This window comes from Oryctolagus cuniculus, chromosome 3, assembly GCF_051225735.1.
Source record: "Oryctolagus cuniculus isolate XC-2025 breed Fujian yellow rabbit chromosome 3, ASM5122573v1, whole genome shotgun sequence".
Taxonomy (NCBI): domain Eukaryota; kingdom Metazoa; phylum Chordata; class Mammalia; order Lagomorpha; family Leporidae; genus Oryctolagus; species Oryctolagus cuniculus.
Window position 1 is genome coordinate 66161800 of NC_142869.1, and position 26651 is coordinate 66188450.

A 26651-nucleotide genomic window follows, 5' to 3' on the forward strand; every position below is an offset into this window, starting at 1 on the left:
GGTGCTCCATAGCGGGAAGCTGGAATCAGGAGCAGAGCTGGGACTCCAATATAGAATGCAGGCCTCTCAACTGGAATTTTTTTTTTAAGATTTATTTATTTATTTGAGACACAGAGAGTTACAAAGAACAAGCTCTTCCATCCACTGGTTCACTCCCCCAGTGGCCGCAACTGCTGGAGCTGGCCTGATCGGGAGCCAGGATCTTCTTCAGGATCTCTGACATGGGTGCAGGGGCCCAAGCACTTGCTTTCCTAGGCCATTAGCAGAGTTGGATTGGAAGAGAAGCAGCTGGGACACGAACTGGCACCCACAGGGGATGCTGCCATGGCAGGCAGAGGCTTATCCTACTAAGCCACGGTGCTGGCCCCCTCAACTAGTATCTTTTTTTTTTTTTTTTTAAGATTTATTTATTTGAAAGTCAGAGTTACACAATGAGAGAGGTCTTGCATCCGAAGGTTCACTCCCTAGTTAGCCACAATGTCTGGAGCTGCGCCAATCTGAAACCAGGAGCCAGGAGCCTCCTCCCGGTCTCCCACGCGGGTGGGGCCCAAGGACTTGGACCATCTTCTAATGATTTCTCAGGCCACAGCAGAGAGCTGGATTGGAACCCGAACCGTTGCCTATATGGGATGCTGGCGCCTCAGGCCGGGGTGTTAACCTGCTGCACTACAGCACCGGCCCTAACTAGTATCTTAATTAGGAGACCAAACACTTGTTCCAGAGGTACTTTTTGAATGTGGAATAACTTTTTTAAACGACTCTTGAATTATAGCCATATAGTAGAGTTCCATCACTAAGAAATAGAAGGGTAGTACTTTTATTTATTTGTAATGCCTTTATATTTTCTGTGGAGAGTAAAATGCTTCTGTGTTAAATAAACTTTTCTTGTTTTTGTGAAAAATAAAAGATTAGAGTTTTCTTTGAGGATGTGGTTTGAATTTGATGAAAATGTTTTAGCTATGATCATTGTTTACAAACTGCAGGTTCATTGACATTTAATATATTGATAAATGAACATTCATTTATTTATTGAATTCCTATATTATATTTACATTGTGTCATGTTAAATAATGTTGGATTAAGTTTTCTTTCTCCAGTGGCATGGTATCTTTATAAGTGTCTTTCATTTTTCATTACATGTCTTTTGGTTGTCCTTGTTCCCCATTTTTCCTACCCATAACACAATAAATAAGTATAAAGTGTTGGAGAAAGCAAAGCATAGAATTCAACATAAGTACTCATTTTAACCTTTCTTAGTCATATTAATTTAAACCAGTTTTATTCTATAAAAAGTCCCTTGACTATTGTCAATTTATAAAACATAAATGCAAACATAAATATTTGTATAAACATAAATATATTTTGCTATTGCATGTAACATTTAATTTCTACTTTGGCGTATTTGTAAGTAAACTTATTTGGAATCATTAATAATCATTTTCATGATATTAGATTTAATATTGAATTATTGAATCTGATTAGAGTAGTTTGATTTTGATATCTGTGAGTTTTAAAAGACTGTTCCAAATCATTTCTTAAATGATAATATCTTAGATATTAGCAAAATATCTAAATGCTATGGTAGAAGAAGAAAAACTTTCTTATCCTTAGATTTAGTAGCTAGGGACTGCAGATTAAACTAACAAAATACAGATTAATGGGAGAGAAGTTTTATTTCATATACACACAAGGTGGGGTGCTCACAGAAAAGAAGTGAAAACCCCAAAGAGGCAGCTGGCTTATATATCAGTCTAACAAAAGATGATACAGAGGGACAAGGGAATAAAGGAAAATGGATTTGGGCTTTGGGATGGGTGAGTTGTAGAAAGGAAATATATAGTAAATAAGGATTATTTGGTTAGTTTTGTTACTCATTTACTCTCAGGTGATAAGAGCTGGCTCTGGAGTTGGTATCTTCCTCAGATGGGAGAGGGGTACATCTTTAACACATGGAAATTTATTTCATAAATGTAAATTCACAAAAGGAAAATTTCTGCTCACTTTTAAGCAGAAAAGTTATTTTTCTTAATTGCCTTTACTTCAGAATAAGCTTTATGCCAAAGAGGCATGTTTTGGGGTAGTATAATCTGATCTCTACTATCTCAACAAGAGAAAGAAAACCTTTATGTCTTTTTACATTTCTGCTATAAAAATATAGAGAAGAATGAGTTGGTGTGTAGATTTTATTTTGGACATATTGCCTGTTATAACAGTATTATACTAAGCATCAGTGTTTACCTAATTTCTTATAAAGCAAAACAATTATTTAACATTATAAGTCCCAGTTCAATTATGTTGTGAAGATAGTTCTTTAGGCAGTTAATGGAAGCATGTTATGGATTTAATGTAAGACTGTACCAATATTTGTCTTGAATTGGAAAAGTATAGTAGAATACCACATCGCTTGTAACCACCAATCCCTCTACTATGACTATTTCTTTGTACAGTTGTACAGGATTTTCATCAGGGAGCAGAATGTATTAAAGCACTCTTCTTTCCTTTTACCTCAGTGCCATAGGCCTGACAAGGTACTTTACCTTCAACCAGCTGCAACAATGAGGAAAAAGATGCGGTCTCCTCAAAATGTTGGGTGACATTTTAGTGTGCTTCAGGCTGTAATATATGATTACACAAAAATTAACTTGATTTGTATTTGTAAATGTTGATTTTTAGATGTGTAACTAATACATGAATACATTCTTCATGTCTCTCCCATGACCTTCTCCTGGTGGTTCTCCCTCTATGTTCCTAGATGTGACTCTTCAGAATTTGGTGTGTGTACTTTCAGATCACTTTCTGAGATATAAATATAGAACAGCATCGTGTGTCTGTGTGCTTGTTCCTAAGGACTGTCATGCTTTATATTCCACAGCTTATATTTGTATCCTACTGTGGTTTGAGTATTTGTCCTGAACTGATGCAGGAATGCAGTCTCCAAAGTCTTATGTTAATAATACTAAGAGGGTGGGAACTTAATACAGGGATGGTGTCTTTTGAAGTGATTAGACTGAATTAGGTTGTTAGGATAGAGCCTCTATGATTGATTCCTGGTGGCTTCGTAAGGAAACAGGGATAACATAGATAGAGAAATATATATGTCCCCACCAGATGTGATACAGCCAGTGGAACCCTTTCCAAAGACTGCACCGTATCTTTGGACCGTGGACCTCCAGAACAGTGAACTAATAGGCCTCTTTTCTTTGTAAAGTACTCTGCCTCACATATTTTATTATAGTAACGAAAAGCTGACATACCTAATACTTTCTATGGTTTTCATAATGATTTGGTTCCTGCAGATCTACATCATTCCTTCAAATCATGCACATTATTTGTATCATAAAGCTGATTCTAAAAATTTATTGATTTACTTGAGGTAGAGTTACAGACAGATGGAGAGACAGAGAAAGGGAGAGACAGAAAGGTCTTCATCCACTGTTTCACTCTCCAAGTGGCCACAACAGCTGGAGCCGGGCCAACCGGAAGCCAAGAGCTTTTTCTTGGTCTCCCATGCGGGTGCAGGGGCCCAAGCACTTGGGCCATCCTCCACTGCTTTTCCAGGCTGTAGCCAAGATCTGAATCAGAAGAACAGAAGCTGGGACTAGAACCAGCACCCATATGGGATGCCTGCTGGTGGAGGCTTAGACCACTTCGCCACAGCACTGGCCCCTATAAAGTTGATTTTTGAAAAAGATTATTTATTTATTTGAGAGTCAGAGTTACATAGAAAAGGAGAGGCAGAGAAAAAGAGAGTCTTCCATCCACTGATACACTCCCCAACTGGCCACAATGGCTAGAGCAGTGCTGATCTGAAGCCAAGAGCCAGGAGCTTCTTCTGGGTCTCCCACGTCGGTGCAAGGGCCCAAGGACTGGGGCCATCTTCGGCTTTCCCAGGCCATAGCAGAGAGCTGGATTGAAGTGGAGCAGCCGGGACTCAAACTGGTGTCCATGTGGCAAGCTGGCACTGCAGGGGGCAGCTTTACCTGCTTTGCTACAGCACTGACCCCAAAGCTGGTTTTTAAATCCCCTAGTGGCATGTATTTATTTCCATTTTTGAAATGACTACAAACGGTGCTCAAGTGAAAATTGTTAGGGTGTATGTGTAAGTGTTCCTGTTTAGTACAAAATTAAGCCTTTGCACATTTTTAGTCTGAATGGCACTGCTAAATTGTTCTTCTGAATAACATTTTTTTTCATATAATACTACAGAAACTTAAATTAGTTCTTTAAGACCCAAACATTGAATTTTTAATCTCAAAAGCAAAGTTTGCTATCCCAGGAGGTCCATGACCCCACTGTGTAAGCCCTGGACCTAAAAATAGTCTAGCCATCATCTATAGCTGTAGGGATCCTGCCAGCCAGTTGACTTACTTTTAATGTGTGTGGTTTTTTTTTTTGTTTTTTTTTTGTTTGTTTTTTTTTTTTGTTTGTTTGTTTTTTTTTTTGACAGGCAGAGTGGACAAGTGAGAGAGAGAGAGAAAGGTCTTCCTTTGCCGTTGGTTCACCCTCCAATGGCCGCTGCTGCCAGTACGCTGTGGCCAGTACGCTGTGGCCGGCGCTGATCCGAAGCCAGGAGCCAGGCGCTTCTCCTGGTCTCCCATGGGGTGCAGGGCACAAGCACTTGGGCCATCCTCCACTGCACTCCCTGGCCACAGCAGAGAGCTGGCCTGGAAGAGGGGCAACTGGGACAGAATCCGGCGCCTCGACCGGGACTAGAACCCGGTATGCCGGCGCCGCAAGGCGGAGGATTAGCCTATTGAGCCACGGTGCCGGCCAGTTGACTTTTAAAACAGTTTCATGAGCAGAGATTTTGGAACAAGACCAAGTCAGGTGGAACACACTTTGGGAAGATAATATATGATCTGAGTACAACATTAACTGACAACAGAATATTCCTGAAGGGTAAATTATTCAAGTCTAGATTTAGGAAAAGTTAAAATCCTGACTCTAGTAAACACAGGAAAATGAGCATATATTCAAATTCTATTTTACTCATAAGATGTGAGAACCAGGCTGATGTTATATTGACTGAAAAGAAAATGCAGAACAACACAAGTTTATATGAATTGAAGGAATTGAGAAGAATTGCACATGGAACCAAAGCTAGTTTTGCCATTGGGAGGGAGGAATAAATAAACCACTACTACTAGGGAAGAAATTTATTTTTCTGTACCCTGAATGAATATCTATAAAGTTTCCTGGAAACTACCTCATGTGGCTGAATTGGCAGCCAGGCTATATGTAGAACTGAAGGAGAGAGATGATCATTGAAAAGGCAGGCTTTGAGTTGGTGTGGGAACTGCCATATTAATCCTGGCTTATATGAGTCAGTATCATTTAGGGCCCAGAGAGTTTGGGCCCTTTTTGCTATTCCTGAGTATGAACTACAAAGAGCTCTTACCAGTTGAACAAATACGCTTGAAAGGGTTATCCAACCTCTCAGATACTGTTTCTTCACTGCCATATGAAGCAGCAATCTCACTGTTGGATATGTATCTACGAGAATTGAAATCAGTATGTTGGAAAGAGATCTGCACTCCAGTGTCCATGGCTGCACTATTCCAATAGCCAGGATACGGTATCACTGGAGTGTGACCCATCGGTGAATGAATGGATAAAGAAAATGTTCTGTTTATATACAGTGGAATATTGTCTGAGGGGTCCTCAAAAAACTTATAAAAGGTGTGCATTGAAAAAACTACATGGGCTGGCGCCACGGTTCACTAGGCTAATCCTCCGCCTGCAGCGCCGGCACCCTGGGTTTCTAGTCCTGGTTGGGCTGCCAGATTCTGTCCTGGCTGCTCCTCTTCCAGTCCAGCTCTCTGCTGTGGCCCGGGAAGGCAGTGGGAGATGGCCCAAGTGCTTGGGCCCTGCACCCACATGGAAGACCAGGAAGAAGCACCTGGTTCCTGGCTTCAGATCAGCGCAACACTCCAACTGTAGCAGCCATTTGGGGGATGAACCAACGGAAGGAAGACCTTTCTCTCTGTCTCTCTCTCTCACTGTCCACTCTGCCTGTCAAAAAAAAAAAAAAAAAAAAAAAACAAAACAAAACAAAAAAAAAACCAAAAAACTACATGGACTTCAAAATGTTTTTGGACTGACAGAATAAATTCTACTTTTCCACAACCATTTTTGAAGTACTCTAGTGTATAGTCCATTCCAGTATACAGTGGAATGCTTTAAATTCCAAATTGGATCCAGCCTTGAAAAAGAAGAAAATCGTCATTTGTAGCAACAAAGATGAACTTGAAGGACAATTGTGTATTAAGTGGAATAAGCCAGGCACAGAAAGATAAACACTGCATGATCTCAGATGTGGAACCAAAAAGCTTTGAACTCACAGAAGCTGAGAATAGAAGGTACTTTATCAGGGTCTGGGAGTGAGATGAGATTTGGGGAGATAGTGGTTAAAGAATACGAAGTTTCTTTGCTGTTTTCGGGGTTTTGTTTTTTTACCTTTTTTTTTTTTAATGGAGTGTGCTAGATGTCTCTATAATTTTGTTCAAATGACTGCAGAACCTGGAAAAGCTGTTGCTGCTATTGATACATAACATACTGCTATTACTGGTCTTTTTATATAAATATATATATATACACATATATATAATTGAATTTTTGGAAACTTTAGCTGTGCTGTCAACTTTGAGAAAAGTATCCCAGTTTACCGTGTTGAGTTGGCATTGTACAGAAATTAACAGCCATATTGGTCTAGAAACGTTAAACTTAATTTTTTTTTCCATTTGTACAGGGGTAACGCACTGTATTAAATATGTAAGGTCTTATCTACGTGGGTTTGATTACAGAACTAATAAAGTATTCTCTAAATAATGAAAAAAAAAGAATACAAAGTTTCATTTAAATGGGAGTAGTAAATTCAACAGATCTGTGATATAGCATGGTGACTGTAGTTGATAATGTGTGCTAGAAAATCGCCAAGAGTAGCTTTTAAACGTTCTGATCACAAAAACCAAAAAGAAGATGAGATAATATAATAGGTATTATAGCTTTTTGAAACAATTCCACAATGTAGTCATATAGCAAAAGATCATGCTATAATTCATAATATATATGCACATATTATACTGTTAGATAACCATTGTAAACTTAGGTGTTATTAGTGTCATGATTTGAACATACTTAACAATTATTTCAAGACTTAAATTGAGAGAGTGGGCCATTCATATGAGGAAAAACAATGACATAATTGTATAATACTAATATGTGTATTACATAGTTTGTTACATATATGTGTATATGTACACACAATTTTTCTGTTTTTTTTTTAAAGATTTATTTACTTGAAAGACAGAGTTACAGAGGGGGAAAGAGAGAGAGAGAGAGAGGTCTTCTATGTGCTGGTTCACTCCCCAAATAGCTGCAACTGCTGGAGCTAGGCCAATCCGAAGCCAGGAACCAAAAGCTCCCCCTCAGGTGCAGAGGTCTCCCATGCAGGTGCAGAGGTCCAAGGACTTGGGCCATCTTCTACTGCTTTCTCAAGCTACCACAGAGAGCTGGATCAGAAGTGGAGCAGCTGGGACTAGAGCTGGTGCCCATATGGGATGCCGGCCTATAGTGCTGTTCTGCTGGGGCTTTAACCCACTGCACCATAGCACCAGCCCCATAATTTATTTTTAAGAGATTTATTTATTTGAAAGACAGGGTTACAGAGAGAGCAAGAGAGACATATAGAGAGATCCTCCACCTGCTCGTTCAGTCCTCAAATGGACATGATGGCTAGGACTGGGCCAGACGAAAGGCAGTAGCCGGGAGCTTCATCCAGGTTTCTCATGTGGGTCCAAGGGTCCACGTACTGGGCCATTTTCTGCTGCTTTCCCAGGCTGTTAGCAGGGAGCTGGATTGGAAGTGGGGCAGCTGGGACTCAAATCAGCACCCATAAGGGATACCAGCATCATAGACAGTGTCTTAACCCTCTGTGCCTCAATGCCAACCCCAATATATATGTACAAATTTTGTCAATTTAAAATAAACATAAATGGAAACTTGGCCATAAAAATAAGTAAAATGACAGTGATAATCTTATCAGCATGAAGTAGAATAATCCTATCTTATGATGATTAAATGACCTTTAAATGTAACTAAAATATATAGCAAATAGCAAGAACTTGATAGATGGAGTCCATATCACCAAAGTACCTTCTAGAGAAACATTTTTTGATCCTCTGATTTTTCAGTTAGAGTTGATGTCTAAATAGCATCTTCTCAGAGATCCTTTCCTGACTACCTAACTTAAATATATCATAAGTCCTCCCTTTCTACCCATTCATATTTGCATTAAAGCACCTAACCACCACTTCTTTTCTCGTAGTGTTCTTTTACAAATGTATTTTCTGTCTTTTCACCATTGCAATGTGAATTCCAAAAGAATTGTGACAACTTTGGTCTTATTCAGTGATGTGTCCTCACAGGTAGAAAAATATCTACCACAGCTTTAGCATTTTGTAGATGTTTTTTTGATTGAGTGAGCCAAATGCCTTCTATCTTTCTGTCTACCTTGGTAAAAATTCTTCATAATCTGTTCTGCTGGAGCTTTTCTTACCTACATCCAGGACATATCCTATGAAAATCTAGGAGGAGATAAACTGGGGTAAGAGAAGAGCTGATGGGAGAAGAGGGCAAGATTATATTGAGATGGTAAGAGAATGGAAAGTACTGAAGAACAGAAAGGAAGAACAGTAGAGGACGGGAGAAAAGCCACAATCTGCTGTGACACACTAGTGACATTGTTTTTGGATGTTTTATAATACTTGAGAACATTTTTTCTTATTAAATTTGAGAACTGAAAGCACGAGAACATTTTTTCTTATTAAATTTGAGAACTGAAAGGTGATCTAATCAAACCTTTTTGGTAAGTATGGAATTTTTTTGTGCTTGAAGTATTTTTTTTTTTTTGAATACAGTTTATTTTCCAAGGATGAAGGCCTATACATAGAATTGCAAGGTCAGAAAGTAGGGCACTTTTAAGATCTTAATGTGTGTTATCAATTGCTGTTGAAACAAATCAACTGATAATGCAGAAGTACCACAAATGTGTTTTTGCATGATGAATTATTTTTTCTATACTCTTTTTAAATATTTTTATTTATACAAGATAAAAAAATTTCATGTATTACATATATAAATATTTAGGAGCAGAGTGATACTTCCCACCCTACCCTCCCTACCCACACCCCCTCACCCTGACCTCCCTCCTCCTTCCTTTTTCTTTCTTTTAATTTTTATAATGATCTACTTTCAGTTTATTTTATAGTCATAAGCTTAACCCTCCACTAAGTAAATAATTCAGCAAATGGTAAGAAGAAAAAAATGTACCTCAACAATAGAGACAAGGGCTGTAAGCAGTAATCAAATCTCAAAATGTCAGTTTTGCTCATGCACACTGCTTTTTTTTTTTTTTGTACTCTATTACCACAGATCAGGGAAAACATGGTATTTGTCTTTTTGTTACTGGCTTATTTCACTGAGTGTAGTGGTTTCCAGTTGCGTTAATTTTGTTGCAAAAGACAGGATTTTATTCCTTCTTATGGCTAAGTAGCATTCTATAGTATATATATACCACCTTTTCTTTATCCAGTCATTGGTTGATGAACATATGGTTTGATTCCATCTTAGCTATTATGAATTAAGCTGCAATAAACATGAGGATACAGATCACTCTTTCATATGCTGATTTCATTTCCCTTGGGTAAATTCCCAGGAGTGGGATGGCTGGGTCATATGGCAGTTCTGTTTTTACCTTTCAGAGGAATCTCCCTATTGTCTTCCACATGGCTGTTCTAGTTTGCATTCCCACCAACAGTATGTTAAGGTACCTTTTCCCCAGATCCTTGCCAGCATTTGTTGTTTGTTGATTGTTGTATGAAAGCCATTCTAACTCATTGTTGTTTTGATTTGCATTTCCCTAATGACTAGTGATTCTGATAATTTTTTCAAGTGTCTGTTGGATGTTGAAATTTCTTCTTTTGAAAAATACCTGTTCGAGTCCTTAGTCCATTTCTTAACTGGATTGTTTGCTTTGTATTGTGTTTCTTGAGCTCTTTATAGATTTTGAATATTAATCCTTTATCAGCCTCAGAGTTTGCAGATATTTTCTCCCGTTTTGTTGGTTGCCTCTTCACTTCGTTGAGGGTTTCCTTTGTACTGCAGAAGTTTCTTGGCTTGATGTAATCCCATTTGTCTATTTTTGCTTTTGTTGAGTGTGCTTCTGGGGTCTTTTCTAAGAAGTCTTTGCCTATGCCAGTGTCTTGGAGAGTTTCCCAGATGTTCTCTAATACTTTGATGGTGTCAGGTCATAGATTTAGATCCTTGAACCATTTAGAGTTGATTTTTGTATATAGTGTAGGTAGGGGCCTTGTTTCATAATTTTGCATATGGAGATCCAGTTTTCTCAGCAACATTTATTGAAGAGACTGTCCTTTCTTTAGGGATTGATTTTTGCTCTTTTGTCAAAGATCGGTTGGTTGTAGCTTTGTAAGTTGATTTCTGGGGTTTCCATTTTGTTCCATTGGTCTACATGTCTGGTTTTGTGCTAGTACCAGGCTGTCTTGATTATAACTGCCCTGTAGTATGTCTTGAAAAAGGTATTGTGATGCCTCTGGCTTTGATTTTCTTGTATAAGATTGCTTTAGCTATTCAGGGTCTCTTGTGTTTCCATATGAATTTTAGCTTTTTTGTTTGTTTTCTAGATCTGAGAAGGATGTCCTGGGTATTGTGATTGGGATCACGTTGTATCCATAAATTGCTTTCAAGTATGGCCATTTTGATGATATTAATTCTCCCAATCCATAAACATGGAAGATATTCCATTATTTTGTGTCTTCTATTTCTTTAATGTTTTGTAATTTTCTCTTTTTTAAAAAAATTTATTTATTTATTTGAGAGTTGGAGTTACAGACAGTGAGAGGGAGAGACAGAGATAAAGGTCTTCTTTCCGTTGGTTCACTCCCCAGATGGCCACAACGGCCGGAGCTGCGCCAATCCAAAGCCAGGAGCCAGGTGCTTCTTCCTGGTCTCCCATGTGGGTTCAGGGGCCCAAGGACTTGGGCCATCTTCCACTGCTTTCTCAGGCCACAACAGAGAGCTGGATTGGAAGAGGAGCAGCTGGGACTAGAATCAGCACCCACTCATATAGGATGCCAGCGCCACAGGCGGAGAATTAACCTACTGTGCCACAGTGCCGGCCCATGTTTTGTAATTTTCAACAAAGAAATCTTTGACCTTTTTGGTTAAATTTACTCTTAATTGTCCAAAATTTTGTAGCTTTTATGAATGGGACTGATCTTAAAAGTTCTTTCTCAGCTTTGGCATTTTCTGTGTATACAAAGGCTATTGATTTTTTTTGTTAATTTTAGATCCTGCCATCTTACAAAGCTCTTTTATGAGTTCCAGTATCCTCTTAGTGGTCTTTTGGTTCCCTTGTATATTGAATCATGTCATCTGCAAACAGGGATAATTTGACTTCCTCCTTTCCAATTTGTATTCATTTGATTTCTTTTTCGTGCCTAATGGCTCTGGCCAAAACTTCCAAAAACTATATTGAATAGCAGTGGTGAAAGTGAGCATCCTTTCCTCATTCTGGATATTAGAGGAAATACTGCCAACTTTTACCCATTCAGTAAGATACTGGATGTGGGTTGGTTGTATATTGCCTTGATCCTGTTAATATATGTTCATTCTATACCCAGTTTGCTTAAGGTTTTTATCATAAAAGGATGTACTTTATCTAATGTTCTCTGCATCTGTTGAGCTAATCATACGATTTTTATTCTTGCATTTGTTAATGTAAATCATATTTATTGATTTGTGTATGTTGAATAATCTTTGCATACCAAGGTTAAATCTCACATGATCTGGGTGAATGATCTTTCTGATGTATTATTGGATTAAATTAGCTAATGTTTTGTTGAGGATTTTTGCATCCATGTTCATTAGTGATGTTGGTCTATAGTTCTCTCTCTCTCTTTTTTTTTTTTTTTTGTATCTCTTTCTGATTTGAAAATTAAGGTGATGCTGGCCTCATAGAAGAATTTTGGCAAGATTCCCTCCCTTTCTGTTGTTTTGAATAGTTTGAGAAGAATTGGAATTAGTTCTTTTTAGTCTAGTCAAATTCAGCAGTGAAGCCATCGCGTCCTGGGCTTTTCTTTGTTGGGAGAGACTTTGTTACTGATTCAGTCTCTACCTTGATTATTGGTCTGTTTAAGTTTTCTGTGTCTTCATGACTCAATTTTGGTAGATTCTGTGTGTCTAGGAATCTATTCATTTCCTCTGAATTTTCCAATTTGTTGGCAAATTGCTGTTTGTAGTAATTCCTGATGATTCTTTTTTATTTTAGTTGTATCTGTTGTTACATCTCTTTTTTCATCTCTGATTTTATTGATTTGGGTCTTCTCCCTCTTTTTTTTTTTTTCAATGATATATCAGTTTTGTTTATTTTTTCAAAACACCAGCTCTTCATTTCACTGATCTTTTGTATTATTTTTTGTTTCAATTTTGTTTATTCTCTAACTTTAGTTACTACTTTCCTCCTAGTAATTTTGAGTTTACTTTGTTAATTTTCTAGGTCCTTGAGATGAATTAATAGATCATTGATTTGATGCCTTTCCAATTTCTTGATGTAGGCACTAATTGCTAAGAACTTCCCTCTTAACACTGCTTCTGCTCTATCCCATAAGTTTTGATATGTTTTATTGTCATCTTCATTTGGTTCCGAGTATTTTTTTATTTTCCTTTTGATTTCTTCTTTAACCCACTGTTCTTTCAGGAACATGTTAAATCTCTATGTGTTTGGATATGTTTTAGAGATTCTTAAATTATACATTTCCAGCTTCATTCTATTGTAGTCAGAAAAGATACATGATATGATTTCAATTTTTTTAAATTGCTGAGATTTGCTGTGTGGACTGGCATATTGGTCTATCCTATAGAATGTTTCCTGCACTGATGAAAAGAATGTATTCTTCCAATTCTGGGATGATATGCTGTAGATATCAGTTAACTCCATTTGGTCCATAGCTCTGTTATTTCTTTGTTAATTTTCTGTCTAGTTGATCTATCCATTGATGAAAGTGGGTTGTTGAGGTCTCCTATTACTATTGTATTGGAGTTTATGGCTCCCTTTAGATCCATTAATATTTCTTTTAAATAGCCAGATGCCATGGCATTGGGTGCATGTGTATTTATTATAGTCATGTCTTCCAATTGAACTTATCCCTTCATCATTGCATAATACCTCTCTTTGTCTCTTTTAACAGTTTTTGTGTTAAGGTCTGTGTTTTCTGATATTGGGATGGCTATACTTACTTGTTTTTTCTTTCTGTTAGCATGGAGTATCTCTTTCCATTCTTTTACTTTTACTCTTTATATCTTTGTTGGTGAGGTGTGTTTCTTGTAGGCAGCAAAATGATGGATTTTATTTTTCAGTCCATTCAGCCAATCTGTATCTTTTAATTGAAGAATTTAGGCCATTTATATTCAAAGTTATTATGGATAAGTACCAATTTTGTTCTACTGTTTTTCCATAAATAATCCTATAGCTTGCTTTGAATTTCCTTTGTACTTTTAATAGGAGGTTTTTCCACCTTCACATTCTCTCATAATTGTAACTGTCATTCTCTGAGTCATTTTTAAGGCTGGATATGCAGTGACAAATTCTTTCAATTCTGTCTGTTGTGGAAGGTGTTTATTTCACCTTTATTTATAAATGAGAGTTTTGCTGGGTACAGTATTCTGGGTTGACAGTTGACAGTTTCTTTGTTTTAGGACTTGGACTATGTCTCTCCATTCTCTCCTAGCCTGTAAGGGTTTCTGATGAAAAATCAGCTGTTAGTCTAATTGGGGATTCTCTGAAGGTAATCTGGCATTTCTCTTGTGTTCATTTTAGAATCCTTTGGGTTTTTTTTTATGTTTTACTGTTAAAAATTGACTGTAATATGTCACAGTGAAGATATTTTCTGATTGTGTCTATTAGGAGTTCTGTGTGCTTCCTATACTTGGATATTCCTTTCTTTCTCCAAATTAGGTATGTTTTCTGTTATTATTTCACTCAATAGGTGTTCTAATATATTCTCTCTTTCCATGCCTTCAGGAACTCCTAACAAACATATGTTTGGTCATTTGATAGTATCCTATAAATCTTTTTTCAGTTTTTCTAATTTTTTCTTTTTCTGAGTTATTTACAAGGATTTGTTTTCTAGTGTGGGCATTCTTTCTTCTTTTTCACCAAGTCTGTTGTCTGGGCTTTCCACTGCATTTTCTATTTGACATACTGAATTCTTCATTTCTTTTTTTTTTTTAAAGATTTATTTATTTGAAAGTCAGAGTTACACAGAAAGAGGAGAGGCAGAGAGAGAGAGAGAGGCATAAAGGGAGGGAGGGAGGGAGGGAGAGAGAGAGAGAGGCAGAGAGGGGGAGAGAGAGAGAGAGAGCGAGAGAGAGAGCATCCAATGGTTCACTCCCCAGATGGCTGCAGTGGCCGGAGCTGTGCCGATCCGAAGCCATGAGCCAGGAGCTTCTTCCGGTTCTCCCATGTGGGTGCAGGGGCCCAAGGACTTGGGCCATCCTCTACTGCTTTCCTGGACCATAGAAGAGAGCTGGACAGGAAGTGGAGCAGCTGGGTCTCAAACCGGCGCCCATATGGGATGCTGGTGCTTCAGGCCAGGGCGTTAACCCACTGTGCTGCAGCACCGGTCCCCCTGAATTCTTCATTTCTAATATTTCAGTTTGATTTCTCCTCACGGTTTCAATCTCTTGGCAGAATTTTTCATCCATATTGTATATGGATTTCTTTATCTTATATGTTTGTTTTCTGATTAATTTTATGAGCATTATTTTTTATTCATTTTAGACATCTCATCAATCTTTTAATCTTCACATTCTAATTTTGAAGTGTTGTGTTCCTTTTGGGAAGTTAAATTGTCTTCCTTGTTTCTTGTATTTGTGCATTAATTTTTAGGCAGTTGTGGAAACACTTGAATTTCTCCTCTGATGGATTTTGCCTTTGAACTGTGCTTCTGTGTCTTAGTAGATATCCACATGTGTGCGAGGTAGGGCCAGGGAGCTCTGTTTAGTGCTCAAGGGTCAGGCAAAAATACAGGGTGACACCTAGGATTAGCATGGTAGCTCTCTATTGTCAGCAGTGTGGAGGATATGACCACCCTGTTGGAGTATTCGCAACCTCACCACCTCCTCTCTTCCAAGGTGATTAATGCCCAGGGTTAGCCTACAGTGGGTACAGTCCTCGACCAATGCAGGCACATGAACCACACAAAGGATCTGTGTGGTCCTCAGTGTGAGCACGGAACCCTCTGTGATGACCCACCCCGGGCAGTCAGGGAGATCTGAGCCTCTGAAGCCAGACGTAGTGATTGCCTAAGGACCCAGCCACACCTCTCAGCCTGTGTGCAGTCACAGAATTCTCACCGTCACAGCACACAAGGCTCCCACAGTCACGGGGAGCAGAGGATCCACTTTCAGTCTCATTAGCCTGCCCCAGCCACGGAGGGAGGAGAGGCATTCCCAGAGCCTACTGCCTGTGGGTACTCCATCTTGGCAGTTTGAGCCCTGAAGCCTGTGATAGGTTGAGAAGATAGGAGCACCTCACAATCCTAAGTGGATGTCCAGCCCCCTGCCAACCCTCCATGCCTGTCTCTATGTCAGTGGGGAATGTGGATTTTTCCTTCTGGTAAAATCTCCTGGTTGTGCATGGGCAAAGCTGCCGGCCGCAGGGTCTTCTGGCATCAGGTTGGCACCTTCTCCCTGCCAGTCACAGGGCACCCTCAGTGAGGGACAGGGAGAAAGAAGTGAGATTTTTCTTCGCTTTATTAGGTGTGAACCCTGCCCTGGGCTAGGGCTTCAGACTAGAGTCCAAGTCAGTGTCGGTCAGGTTCTCCCTCAGGCAGTGTCACCAGTGGCATGGGCTACCACAGTTTTCTCTCACCTTGTTCTCACAAGCTGGCTCCTCCATTCTTAGACTGCTGGAGTTGTGGGTGGTGTCCCTGCTCGTCGTTTTGTGTCCTTTCCATGTTGCTCCACAATGTCCCTCTTTGTTTTGTAGAATTTCCACTGCAGATTTCTCTCCAACTCTCCCCTGGGAATGCACTTCTTCCACTTTTTGTTTGCTATCTTCCCCTGGTGAAAATCAGTTTTCCCTGTTTCTCATCTAGAGTCTCTCTCAGTATACATAGTATTTTATAGAAAATAAACAGGTCAGCAGGGCAAACTTTCGATGTAGTGGTTAAGATGCCCACATTCCATGTTGGAATACCTGCTCCTAATACAGCTTCCTGCTGATATGCACCTTGTGAGGCAGCAGATGATGGCTCAGGTACTCAGGTGCCTACCACCCACATGAGAGACCTGGATAGAGTTCCAGACTCCTGGCTTTGATCTGGCCCAACCCTGGCTGTTGTGGCCATTTGGGGAGGGAATCAGCATATGAATATTTTCTTTTTCCCTCTCCATCTCCTTCTCTCCCTCCCTCCCCTCTTTGCTCCCTTTGCCTCCCTCTCATTTTATCTCTCTGCCTTCCAAATAAAGTAAAAAGAAAAGGAACAGGTCTAGAGAGATAAAAGATATCATCCAAATGGTATGCTTAATATACTAGTAGGACTAGAAAATCTAATCCAATTCCAATCCTTTTTCTTTTAAAAAATGCTTTCATTTGCCACATATATAAAATGTTACGTTCTGCACATTTGCATTTTTACAGATATACTTTTCTTTTTCTTTCCAATAGGTAGAAAACAGACCAAAGTATTATGGAAGAGAGTAAGTATGGGTTATCAGAAACTGTTTTATAGATTGGCATATGTAACAGACAGGTAAATTGATTCTTTTAACAAAAATATAAGTGAAGTAAAGGGGGTATTCAAATTTGGTGGGATTAAGTTTTTCTTTCTGAAAACAAATGTAATGTTCGAATTGGTGAAAACATAGAAAATAAACACAAATATAAAGATAAAAATAGCATAGGACAATGTACATGAATAATGTTAAAGATGCAAACCATTTGAGTAAATAAATAATCCTGGATGTATTTGAGGAAATTGTATATGTACTCACGTATGTATGTGTTTTCTACCTGTAAGTATGTGAGGGGGTCTTGAAAAGTTTGTGGAAATGCAAATTAGGAAAACTCAGTGTAGATTTCAGGATTTTTTGCACCAAAATAACTTATCTTTTAATTTCATCTTCTTAACAAATTTTTTAAGCATCCTCATACACATATATATGAGGGTGTCTTCAAAATGTTCATGAAAAATATACATTATCTTTTTTTAAAGATTTATTTATTCATGAAGTAAAGTGACACACAGAGAGAGGGAGAGACAGAGGTCTTCACCTGCTGGTTCACTCCCCGAATGGCCACAACGGCCAAAGCTGCTCCAATCCGGAGTCAAGAGCCAGGAGTTTCTTCCGAGTCTCCCATGCAGGTGGGGGGGCCCAACATTTGGGCTATCCTCCCCTGTTTTCCCAGGCCATAGCAGAGAGCTGGATCGGAAGAGAAGCAACTGGAACATGAACTGGTGCCATATGGGATTCTTGCGCTACAAGCAGAGGCTTAGCCCACTATGCCACAGCTCTACCCCAGTGCTTTATCTTTTAATTCTATCTTTACGTGAGCTTTTTTCTTTTTTTTTTTTTAATTTCTTTATTTATTTGGTAGACAGTGTTACAGAAAGTGGAGAGAGAGAGGAGAGAGAGGGAGAGAGTGGAGAGAATGAAGAGAGAGAGAGAGAAAGAAATCTTCCATCTGCTGGTTCACTCCCCAGATGGCCACAATGGCTGGAACTGGGTGGATCCAAAGTCAGGAACCAGGAACTTCTTCCAGGTCTCCAACATGGGTGCACGGGCCCATGGACTTGGGCCACCTTTTGCTTTCTTCCTAGGTGCATCAGCAGGGAGCTGGATCAGAAGTGGAACAGCTGGGACTTGAACCTATGCCTGTATGGGATGACCGCATTACAGGTGGCAGCTTTACTGGATACATCACAGTGCCAGCCCCTCATGAGTTATTTGAAGGCTTCAACTGAGGTAGACTAAGCTATTGCTGTGAGGAAGAACTCCAGAAAGTTGCGGCTTGTCCCTAGCAAGGTTGCTAAATTATTAAGATGCTATTTCAAGACCTTTTAAATATGTCATTTCAGGGTAGGCTATGTTGAAACACTTGAAAAATGCTCATTATCAGTATTAAGTGAAAAAAGTCAATCTATAAAATTACATGTAGGAGCAAGTGTTCAGCTTAGCATTTAAGGTACCCATAACTCACATTAGAATACCTAGATTTGATTCCGAATTCCAGCTCCTGACTCAAATAAGTACTTGGGTTCCTGGCACCCTCATGGGAGACCTGAATTGAGTTTTTGCTTCCTCACTTTAGCCCAGTCACTGCAGGTATTTGAGAAGTGAATGAGCAATGGAAACTCTGTCTCGGTCTCTCTCTGCCTCTCAGATGAATAAATAAAAATTTAAGAAATATATATGTGCAGGGGCCAGTGCTGTGGCATATCAGGGCAAGCTGCCCTCTGCAGCACCGTCATCCCATATGGGAGCCGTTTCAAGTCTCAACTGCTCTGCTTCTGTTCTTCCTGCTAATGTACCTGGAAAGGCAGTGGAAAATGGCCAAGTGGTTGGGCCTCTGCCAACATGTGGAAGACCTGAAAGAAGCTTCTGGCTTTGGCTTGGCCCAGCCCCAGCCATTGCGGCTGTTTGGGGAGTGAACCAATGGATGGAAGATCTGTCCCTCTCTGTCTCTGTCTCTGTCTCTGTCTCTCTCTCTCTCTCTGCCTTTACCTCTCTACCTGTAATTCTGACTTTCAAATAAATAAATAAATGTTTAAAAATATATATTTTACAAGATAAATGTATTATTCCAAATTCATGACTATTGTTTCATTCATACAAGAAGCTGCCATTTCTTTTGAGCAATGAGTCAATGTAATTACTGTAGTGGAGGAAAGAATTTCCATGTACTAACCTAGATTTGAAAGCTAGGACTGTGAAATAAATTAACAATGAGCAGATTAACAGGACACAGAGTATACAAGCTCATTGATTTTTAATATCATTCACACAGGGACATCACTGGAAAAATAAAGAGAATACCTAAAACTAGTGCGAATTAAGGGCTTAGTAAATTTTAATAGAAGAGAGCAAGGTGAGATACAAGTCGATTAGGGAAGAGTAAATGATTTTAGCAAAGATGAATGGACTCTTAGAAGAACAGAGAGGAGATATGCTAGTTTATGACAAGCTTTTATTGACTTCATTTCCTTTCCTATAATACAGTCGGTCTTTGCAGTTGTTGAAACTCCTGGGGAGAGGGTGGGTGACAGGTGAGTTGCTTTTTAGAGGATCTATGTTCAGGAAGATTAGAAGATTTCAGAGAAAGCCTGTCCCTACATTTGTGTTTTTCAAGTACTTTCAGCTCAAAATTATGAATACACCAAAGTAGTGTATTTTGGGATGACATAGTGTTACTACCTTTTTTCCCCAAGTTTTTATGTCAAATTGTAAAAGTTGAATCTGCTGTGCCTATGTAAATAATATGTCATTTATGTTACTATGTTTATTTTTCCTGCTTTTTGCTTTGTTAATCAAAGATTTTAGCAGAGAGTGAAAGCAAAGTATTAACGGTTTGCTTTTGGCTTGAGAATTCAGTAATGCAGATTATGAACATTATTGGGCAATGGTGACGATTAAGGACAACCTAGGGTCCTGGAAAACTGCCAGCATAGACTCCAAGCCAAATTTTGGATCGGTGCCACGAGTGAGAAGGAAGGAAATGGGACATAGTTATATATGTTTTTTATAACAGGTCCATATGATCAAATGGGTTGATCTTCCCTGAAATGGATGTGAATTTTGATTCTGTAGTTGTTAACTGGATTGGATAGCTACTTTGGTGCTGTTCTTATCATCACAGAGAAGTTGGCCAGGGTCCAGGTGCAGAGAAACATAAGCACAGTTAAACCTAAGTGCTTCTCTTGGACTGTGGGCACTAGTTTGTCTAGAAAGCAGCGGGAGAAGGGGGAGGTGCTGTTTTGTCCTGCTTTATTGAGAAATGTGGAAAGCATATAGTTTCTAAGTTTTCCCTGTTTCTTAGATTCCATGGCATGATTTCCAGAGAAGCAGCTGACCAGCTCTTGAGCGTGGCCGAGGGGAGTTACCTCATTCGGGAGAGCCAGCGGCAGCCAGGAACCTACACTTTGGCTTTAAGGTTAGTCTTGGACCTGTAATTAAAACTGTGCTGTATTTGAAACCCTCTTAATAGAGGGCTTTAAATTTTAAAAACATCCAGCATGTAATTGAATTGGTTCTTGTTTTCTTGGGGCCTAATTACCATTTTAATAGCTTTGCGACCTTTTAAAAATTCCTCATGAATGGTAGTACTCAGTAATTAAGAATTGAAAAACTTTTAAAGCATTTTTATTATAGCTGCTTCTTTCCATCCCATTCTACTCCTTTTCTTTCTTATCTGTCTTACTGTTTTGGCTTCCATCTATGTCTTAAATAAGGCAAGAAACTAAAAGAAAAAAAAACTTACAAAGCTAAACCCCATGTCATTTCTCTTAGGTTGGCTTTTTGTTGAAGCAGCTTTTCTTGGGAGCTCTGGGCTTTTCCCTATCAACTGGACTGTGACTAGTGTTTTAGCTGTTCTTAACTTACCCTGCAGTGGCCAGAAGCAAGTATTTCCACTGACCCAGCACTAATCACCCAATAACAAGAAAAAGAGTGCAATAGCCTGGTTATCTATTGTACTTACCTCATGCCAGGCCTCCAACCTCATTTATTCCCCACAGACAACTCTTTGTGCTATTGTTATCTCTACAGGTGAGGAAATAGAGGACCTGGAGGTTGAATAATTTAGTCAAGATCATACATTTAATAAATTGTGCACCTGGCATTTGAACCCTGACATTCTGGCTTCATAATCTGTGTTTTTAATTGATTGACTTTGCTACCATTCCAAAGGCTTAGACTCATTGTCCATTGTCTTTGTTTATGCATTCATTTGTTTGTTCCTACATACATTCATCAGTTCTTTGGAAATGACTAAAATGTGGTAATTTCCCAAGAAAGAGGTTAAAGAAATGACATTTCTTTTGGTAGCTACAATGGAGGACAGAAAGATAATGTTACTGGTTGGGACTAACAAATCTAACTCCTTCTCCAAGATCACTTAGGCCTGCTCTCATTTCTGTCCACAAGATTTAGTGTCAGTCTTTCTGATAAAAGAATGATGTGGGATAAGTACCTGGCTCCTGCCATCGGATCAGTGCAGTGCGCCGGCCGCAACGTGCCAGCCGCGGCGGCCATTGGAGGGTGAACCAACGGCAAAGGAAGACCTTTCTCTCTCACTGTCCACTCTGCCTGTCAAAAAAAAAAAAAAAAAAAAAAAAAAAAAGAATGATGTGATCCAGTCTTATTTCATACTGAATTCCGAATCAATTCCATACTTAACACAGTACAATTTGTTACAGGAGTTCATGGAAGTTTTCTTTTTATGACAAATTATAAAATATAACTTCCCTTTCCATGTCTTAAAAATTATATTGTTTTTTAGGTTTAGATTATTATATTCAAGAGAAATAAAATCTAGTCTAGCTATTCAGATATCTATTCGTGTTGTCACAATTGAGCTCAAAGATGGGGCAAACTACAGAATTTTTGATGTTAGTTTTAGCATCTTTCTATTCTGACATTTTATAATCCTATTCTAAAATTCTGCTCCACTGCGTTTCCACATAGCCTGATCATCTGATTGCCTGAAGTAAAAAGCCTTGATGTAAAGGCTTAGTTTTGTGTCATTGCAATGTTGAAGTAGTTTCCATTACATTATGTTGGCTGTCATCTTAGAAGGCAGACATCGTGCTGTTTTTCCTGACTGACACTAAATATTCCAAGCTCTTCTCATTCCCAGCTTCTTACCCTCCTAAACTCTACTCACAGCTTTTAAGTTTATAATCACTTCCCATCCACTCTGGCCTAGTAAATCTTGGAATAGGAATTAGAGAATAGATGAGCATTAAATTGATAGGAATGTTTTTACTTCATAGGTCTAGGGTAATATACACCCTTCCTTTTGTTATTGAAAATTACCCTAAAATCATTACTTGGAAAAGAAATAGTAATGAGTAAAAGATGCTGAAGTGATGCTAGGGAGAGAAATTTGTAAATATGCATTTTGAATAATTTACATTCTAAAATATGATTGACATTTTCTTTGATTTAAAGTAGATGTAGGGTAGGGAAATGTTAAGCAGAAAATGAAATTTTGTATTGATAAATGTATTGTTCTCTCCAGACACTCTGACTTCAACTGATGATTCTTCCAATTCACATCAGTTTGTTTTGTTTTTCACATAATGTGTGATCCATGTGGGCTTAGCCAGTTTTCCTAGTTTATAGCCATCCATCTCACCAGAAGGTCATCATGTTGTTTCCCCAACACGTGTCCAGAGTCCCATCTCCTCCAATGTTTATTATGCATTGATGGTACTGACCAAGGGCTCTAAAATTAGCAGTAAAATCTAAAATTAGCAGTAAATCCTTAAGTTCTTCAATAGGTCCCTCAACTTCAGTATATCCAAAAGTGAACTCTTCACTTTTACCCCCAGATATATTTTAATATTTCTGTTCTCTTTATTAACTGGTAAACACTATTATTCAGTCAGTTCACACAAGATAAAAACCAAGAAATTATTTTCTTTTTTCTCTTAGATCTCTTTTAAGATGTTTTTAGCATCAGACTCATAGAAATGACGATCACTTTAAGTAACACTCTGATCTCAGAATCAGCCCTTAAGGCTTCCTGGTCTGGCTGAAAAGCCCATGAGAGCATTTCAGGCATGGTAAGCCACAACAGTGTGGCAAAAAATGTTCTACATGTAGGATCTCTGTGAGTGAGACCCCAGTGGAAAGAAGTGGCCATCAAAGAAGGATGTACTTTTCTGTGAAGGAAGGAGAGAACTTCTACTTTGCTTATAGTCTTGTCCAAATACTGATGGAGTTTGTGGACTCAAAAGGCTTCCATAGTTTAGGCAGCTCATTTCAAGAGACTCGGGTGGTCACTGACGTCATACATAAGAGTGTTAATTGGTAAATTAACAACAGGACTCACTGTGCGCCAACTCCCCATGCAGGACCTCTGTCCTTAGTGAGTTGTATTGAGAATTAACTGTAAAACCAGTTCTCAAACTGTGTGTGTGTGTGTATGTGTATGTGTATGTGCATGTGCGTGCAAATTATTGAAATCTTTACTTAGTATAGAGTTGGTCTTATGTCTACAAAGTTAATTGAAAATTAATTTTAATGGAGAATGGGTCTGGCAAGGGGAGAGGGAGGAGGAGGAGGGGTGTGAGTGTGGGTGGGAGGGCTGATAGGGTGGGAAGAGTAACTATATTTCTGAAGTTGTACTTATGAAATTTGTATTCCTTAAAAAAATTAAAAAAGATGTGTGTAGGTCCTAGCATCATTATTTAGTGGCTCCTACAAACTGTATCCAACATCAAATATATATTTTTATATTAAAATTGTCCAAGTTTTTTTTTTTTTTTAAGATTTACTTATTTATTTGAAAGGCAGAGTTAGAGAAAGGAGAGAGAGACACACACACAGAGAACTTCCATCTGCTGGCTCACTACCCAAATGGCTGCAACAGGTGGAACTGGGCTAATCCAGAGCCAGGAACCCTGAGCCAGGAGCTAGGATCTTCTTCTAGGTCTCCCATGTGGGTCTAGGGGCCCAAGTATATGGGCCATGTTCTGCTGCTTTTCCAGGCAGATTAGCAGGGAGCTGGATTGGAAGTAGAGCATTTGAGACTCCAGCCTGCACCCATTTGGGATATTGGCACCACAGGTGGTGGCTTCACCCACTATGCCATAGCACTGACCCCATATAATAGTTTTTTTAAATGAAAAATGTAAACTGCTTTTGAAATTTATTTTTGTAGTTTTCCTTTTTTGTTTTGAGCCATGCTTTTCATTTTACTTTTCATAGGCATTGAAAGTTCCAGGTATTGTACATTTATTATCTAATGGTTAAGAGAATTATTTCTTATTTACTCATCTTACATAGCCAAACCCAGTAATTTTATTTCTTAAGTGTTTCTCAGAATTTCCCTTCCTTTTCAACTGTGAGAAAAGGCAGCTTCCTGGACTAGTTCAGTAACTACCTAAGAAATCCCCCTCAGTTCAGTCTTGTCCTTTCTAATGCATCCTCTACAGGCTCATTAGAGACCTACCTTAAAATCTCAGCGGCTAAAAGGTTGTAGGGTTGAGCAGAGCTCAACATTTCCAAGGACACACCTCCCTCTCACGCTAGCATTTACCTTGTGCTTGTAGGGTCTTGCTCCCTCACTTATGAGCTTTGTGTGCACTGGGAGGTGTTATTTAAGGAGTGTGTATTGTACTTACGCTGTGCCAGTGCTGGCTTTCTGTGGTCAGCCATGAGGGCATGGATGATGCGGCTTCTGTGGGTAAGGTCTTCTTTTCCTCTTTGGCTATCTTTTCTCCCACTCCCCATGTCTGCCCGAAGTTCACCCAGGCTTACCTGGCTTTTCTGTTGATCTTTGATTCAGGAACGATTGTTACTCAGTGTTTATAGTGCAAGTGGAACATAGTGTATAGGTGAAGAGAAGGTACCATCCCAGGCACTGCATTATGATTCATGAAGTATGTTAGAGGAGCTTTAGGGTTTTCTGTATATTGATTTTGACAGCATTTGCATGAGCGATAGGTTAATGTGATATCATAGCAAATATTAATTATAAGTAACCTAAAACAGTTTTAATACTTTTGGATTGAGGCGTCTGTGTTATGGTGCAGTGGATTAAACCACCACCTATGACGCTGCCATCCCATTTGAATGTCTGTTCAAGGCTCAGCTGCTCTACTTCCTCTAACTCCCTGCTAATGTATCTGAGAAGGCAGCAGAAGATGGCCTAAGTGCTTGGGCTGCGGCCATCACTGTGGAGTTCCTGGATTCTGGCTTAAGCCTGGCCTAGCCCTGGCCATTGAGGCCATTTGGAGAGTAAACCAGTGGATGGAAGATCTCTCTCTATGTAACTCTGCCTTTCAACTAAGGAAATAAATAATTTTAAAAAGAATTTGGCTGAAAATGTTTTCTGCATGATTTTCGTAGTTTGGGAACTAATCTTGAAAAAATGTATTTTATAAAGTAATACAATTTTTCTCATAAGAAGGAAAGTGTTATGTTCAGTTTGGACATTTTTTTTGGTAAAGATTTATTTATTTTATTTGAAAGGTGGGGTTATAGAGAGAGAGAGGGAGAGACAGATCTTCCAGCTGGTTCATTCCCCAAATGAATGAGCTGTTCACTCCACAATAGCTGGAGCTAGGCTGATCAGAAGCCAGGAACCAGGAGCTTCTTCTGGGTCTCCAATGCAGGTTCAGGGGCCCAAGCACTTGGGCCATTTTCCACTACTTTTCCAGGTCATCAGCAGAGAGCTAGATTGGAAGAGGAACAGCCGGGAATTGAAGCAGTACCCATATGGGATGCCAGTGCTGCAGGTGGGGCCTTAACCCACTCTACCTCAGCACTTGCGCCAGTTTGGGTATTTTCAATTGGCCTGTCTTCAAGTTCTCTTTTTCTGTCTTCTGCTATTACTAATCTGCTGTTTAATAGCACATCCAGTGAGTTCTGAATTTCATGTAGTATGCTGTTATTTTCCACAGTTTTCATTTGCTTCTTGGAAATGATGAAAAAAAAAGAAGAAAAGACTAATGGAAAGCTAATAAGAGTGATCATATGAACTGATCATGCCATCTGTTTTCTCATCATCTGCACTGTACCTGATAAAAATCTCAGTATTTCTGACTATAAGTAGGCCCCAAGCATTCAGAGCTAGTGTGCCACATTTTATCTGAAATTTTCATGTTGCTTATTTAATGGAATTGGTGTGAATGCAGTAAGGCCTTTACCGACTTAGGAAAAAAAATAAAAGACATTTCATCCTAATGATTTCTTGCCTTAACCAGAATGTATAAATAGGTGATTCATAACTGAGCATTAGAATCTATCATTCCTCCTAAGACATCCATTTAATATTAGGTACATTTGCATGAGTTTTGTCCAAGAATTTTCTTGGAAGTATTTTATACCATCTCTTTATGGTTGTGTTGCACATTTGCTAGGCCATAGGACTAAAGTTACACGTCACTTTGACATATTACTGGGCTTTCTGTCAACACTGATTTTTAATATATGCTATCTTTTTTACATATTGGGTTGAGTTTCTGAATTTGTTCATTTTTAAAAATGAGAAGTTGAACACTCATAAAATCTTAAGTATTTATTTTACTAAAACCAGAAAAGAAGGGCCGGTGCTGTGGCATGGCGAGTAAAGCCGCTGCCTGCAGTGCCCACATCCTATATGGACGCTGGTTTGAGTACCAGCTGCTCCACTTCTGATCGAGCTCTCTGCTGTGGCCTTGGGAAAGCAGTGGAAGATGGCCCAGGTCCTTGGGCCCCTGCACCCACGTGGAAAACCCAGAAGAAGCTCCTGGCTCCTAGCTTCGGATCGATGCAGCTCCAGCTGTTGTGGGCATTTGGAGAGTGAACCAGCAGATGGAAGACTGATTGACCCCTCTCTCCCTCCCTCTCCCCCCACCCTC

At 39.1% G+C, this 26651-nt stretch overlaps 1 protein-coding gene across 10 annotated transcripts in view; it reads left to right on the top strand.

The window, feature by feature from the left end:
- The window catches only part of CHN1 (chimerin 1), a 260367-nt gene that overhangs the window by 84740 nt on the left and 148976 nt on the right, over positions 1-26651 (top strand). For 8 of the 10 annotated variants that reach the window (XM_089328123.1, XM_089328122.1, XM_089328121.1 and 5 more), the window contains 2 exons: positions 16751-16782; positions 20120-20233. In XM_089328123.1, the coding sequence (XP_089184249.1) occupies positions 16751-16782; positions 20120-20233 (146 nt within the window). The remainder of the gene's footprint in view (positions 1-16750; positions 16783-20119; positions 20234-26651) is intronic. The other 2 variants (XM_008258771.5, XM_089328126.1) reach the window with 1 other exon arrangement.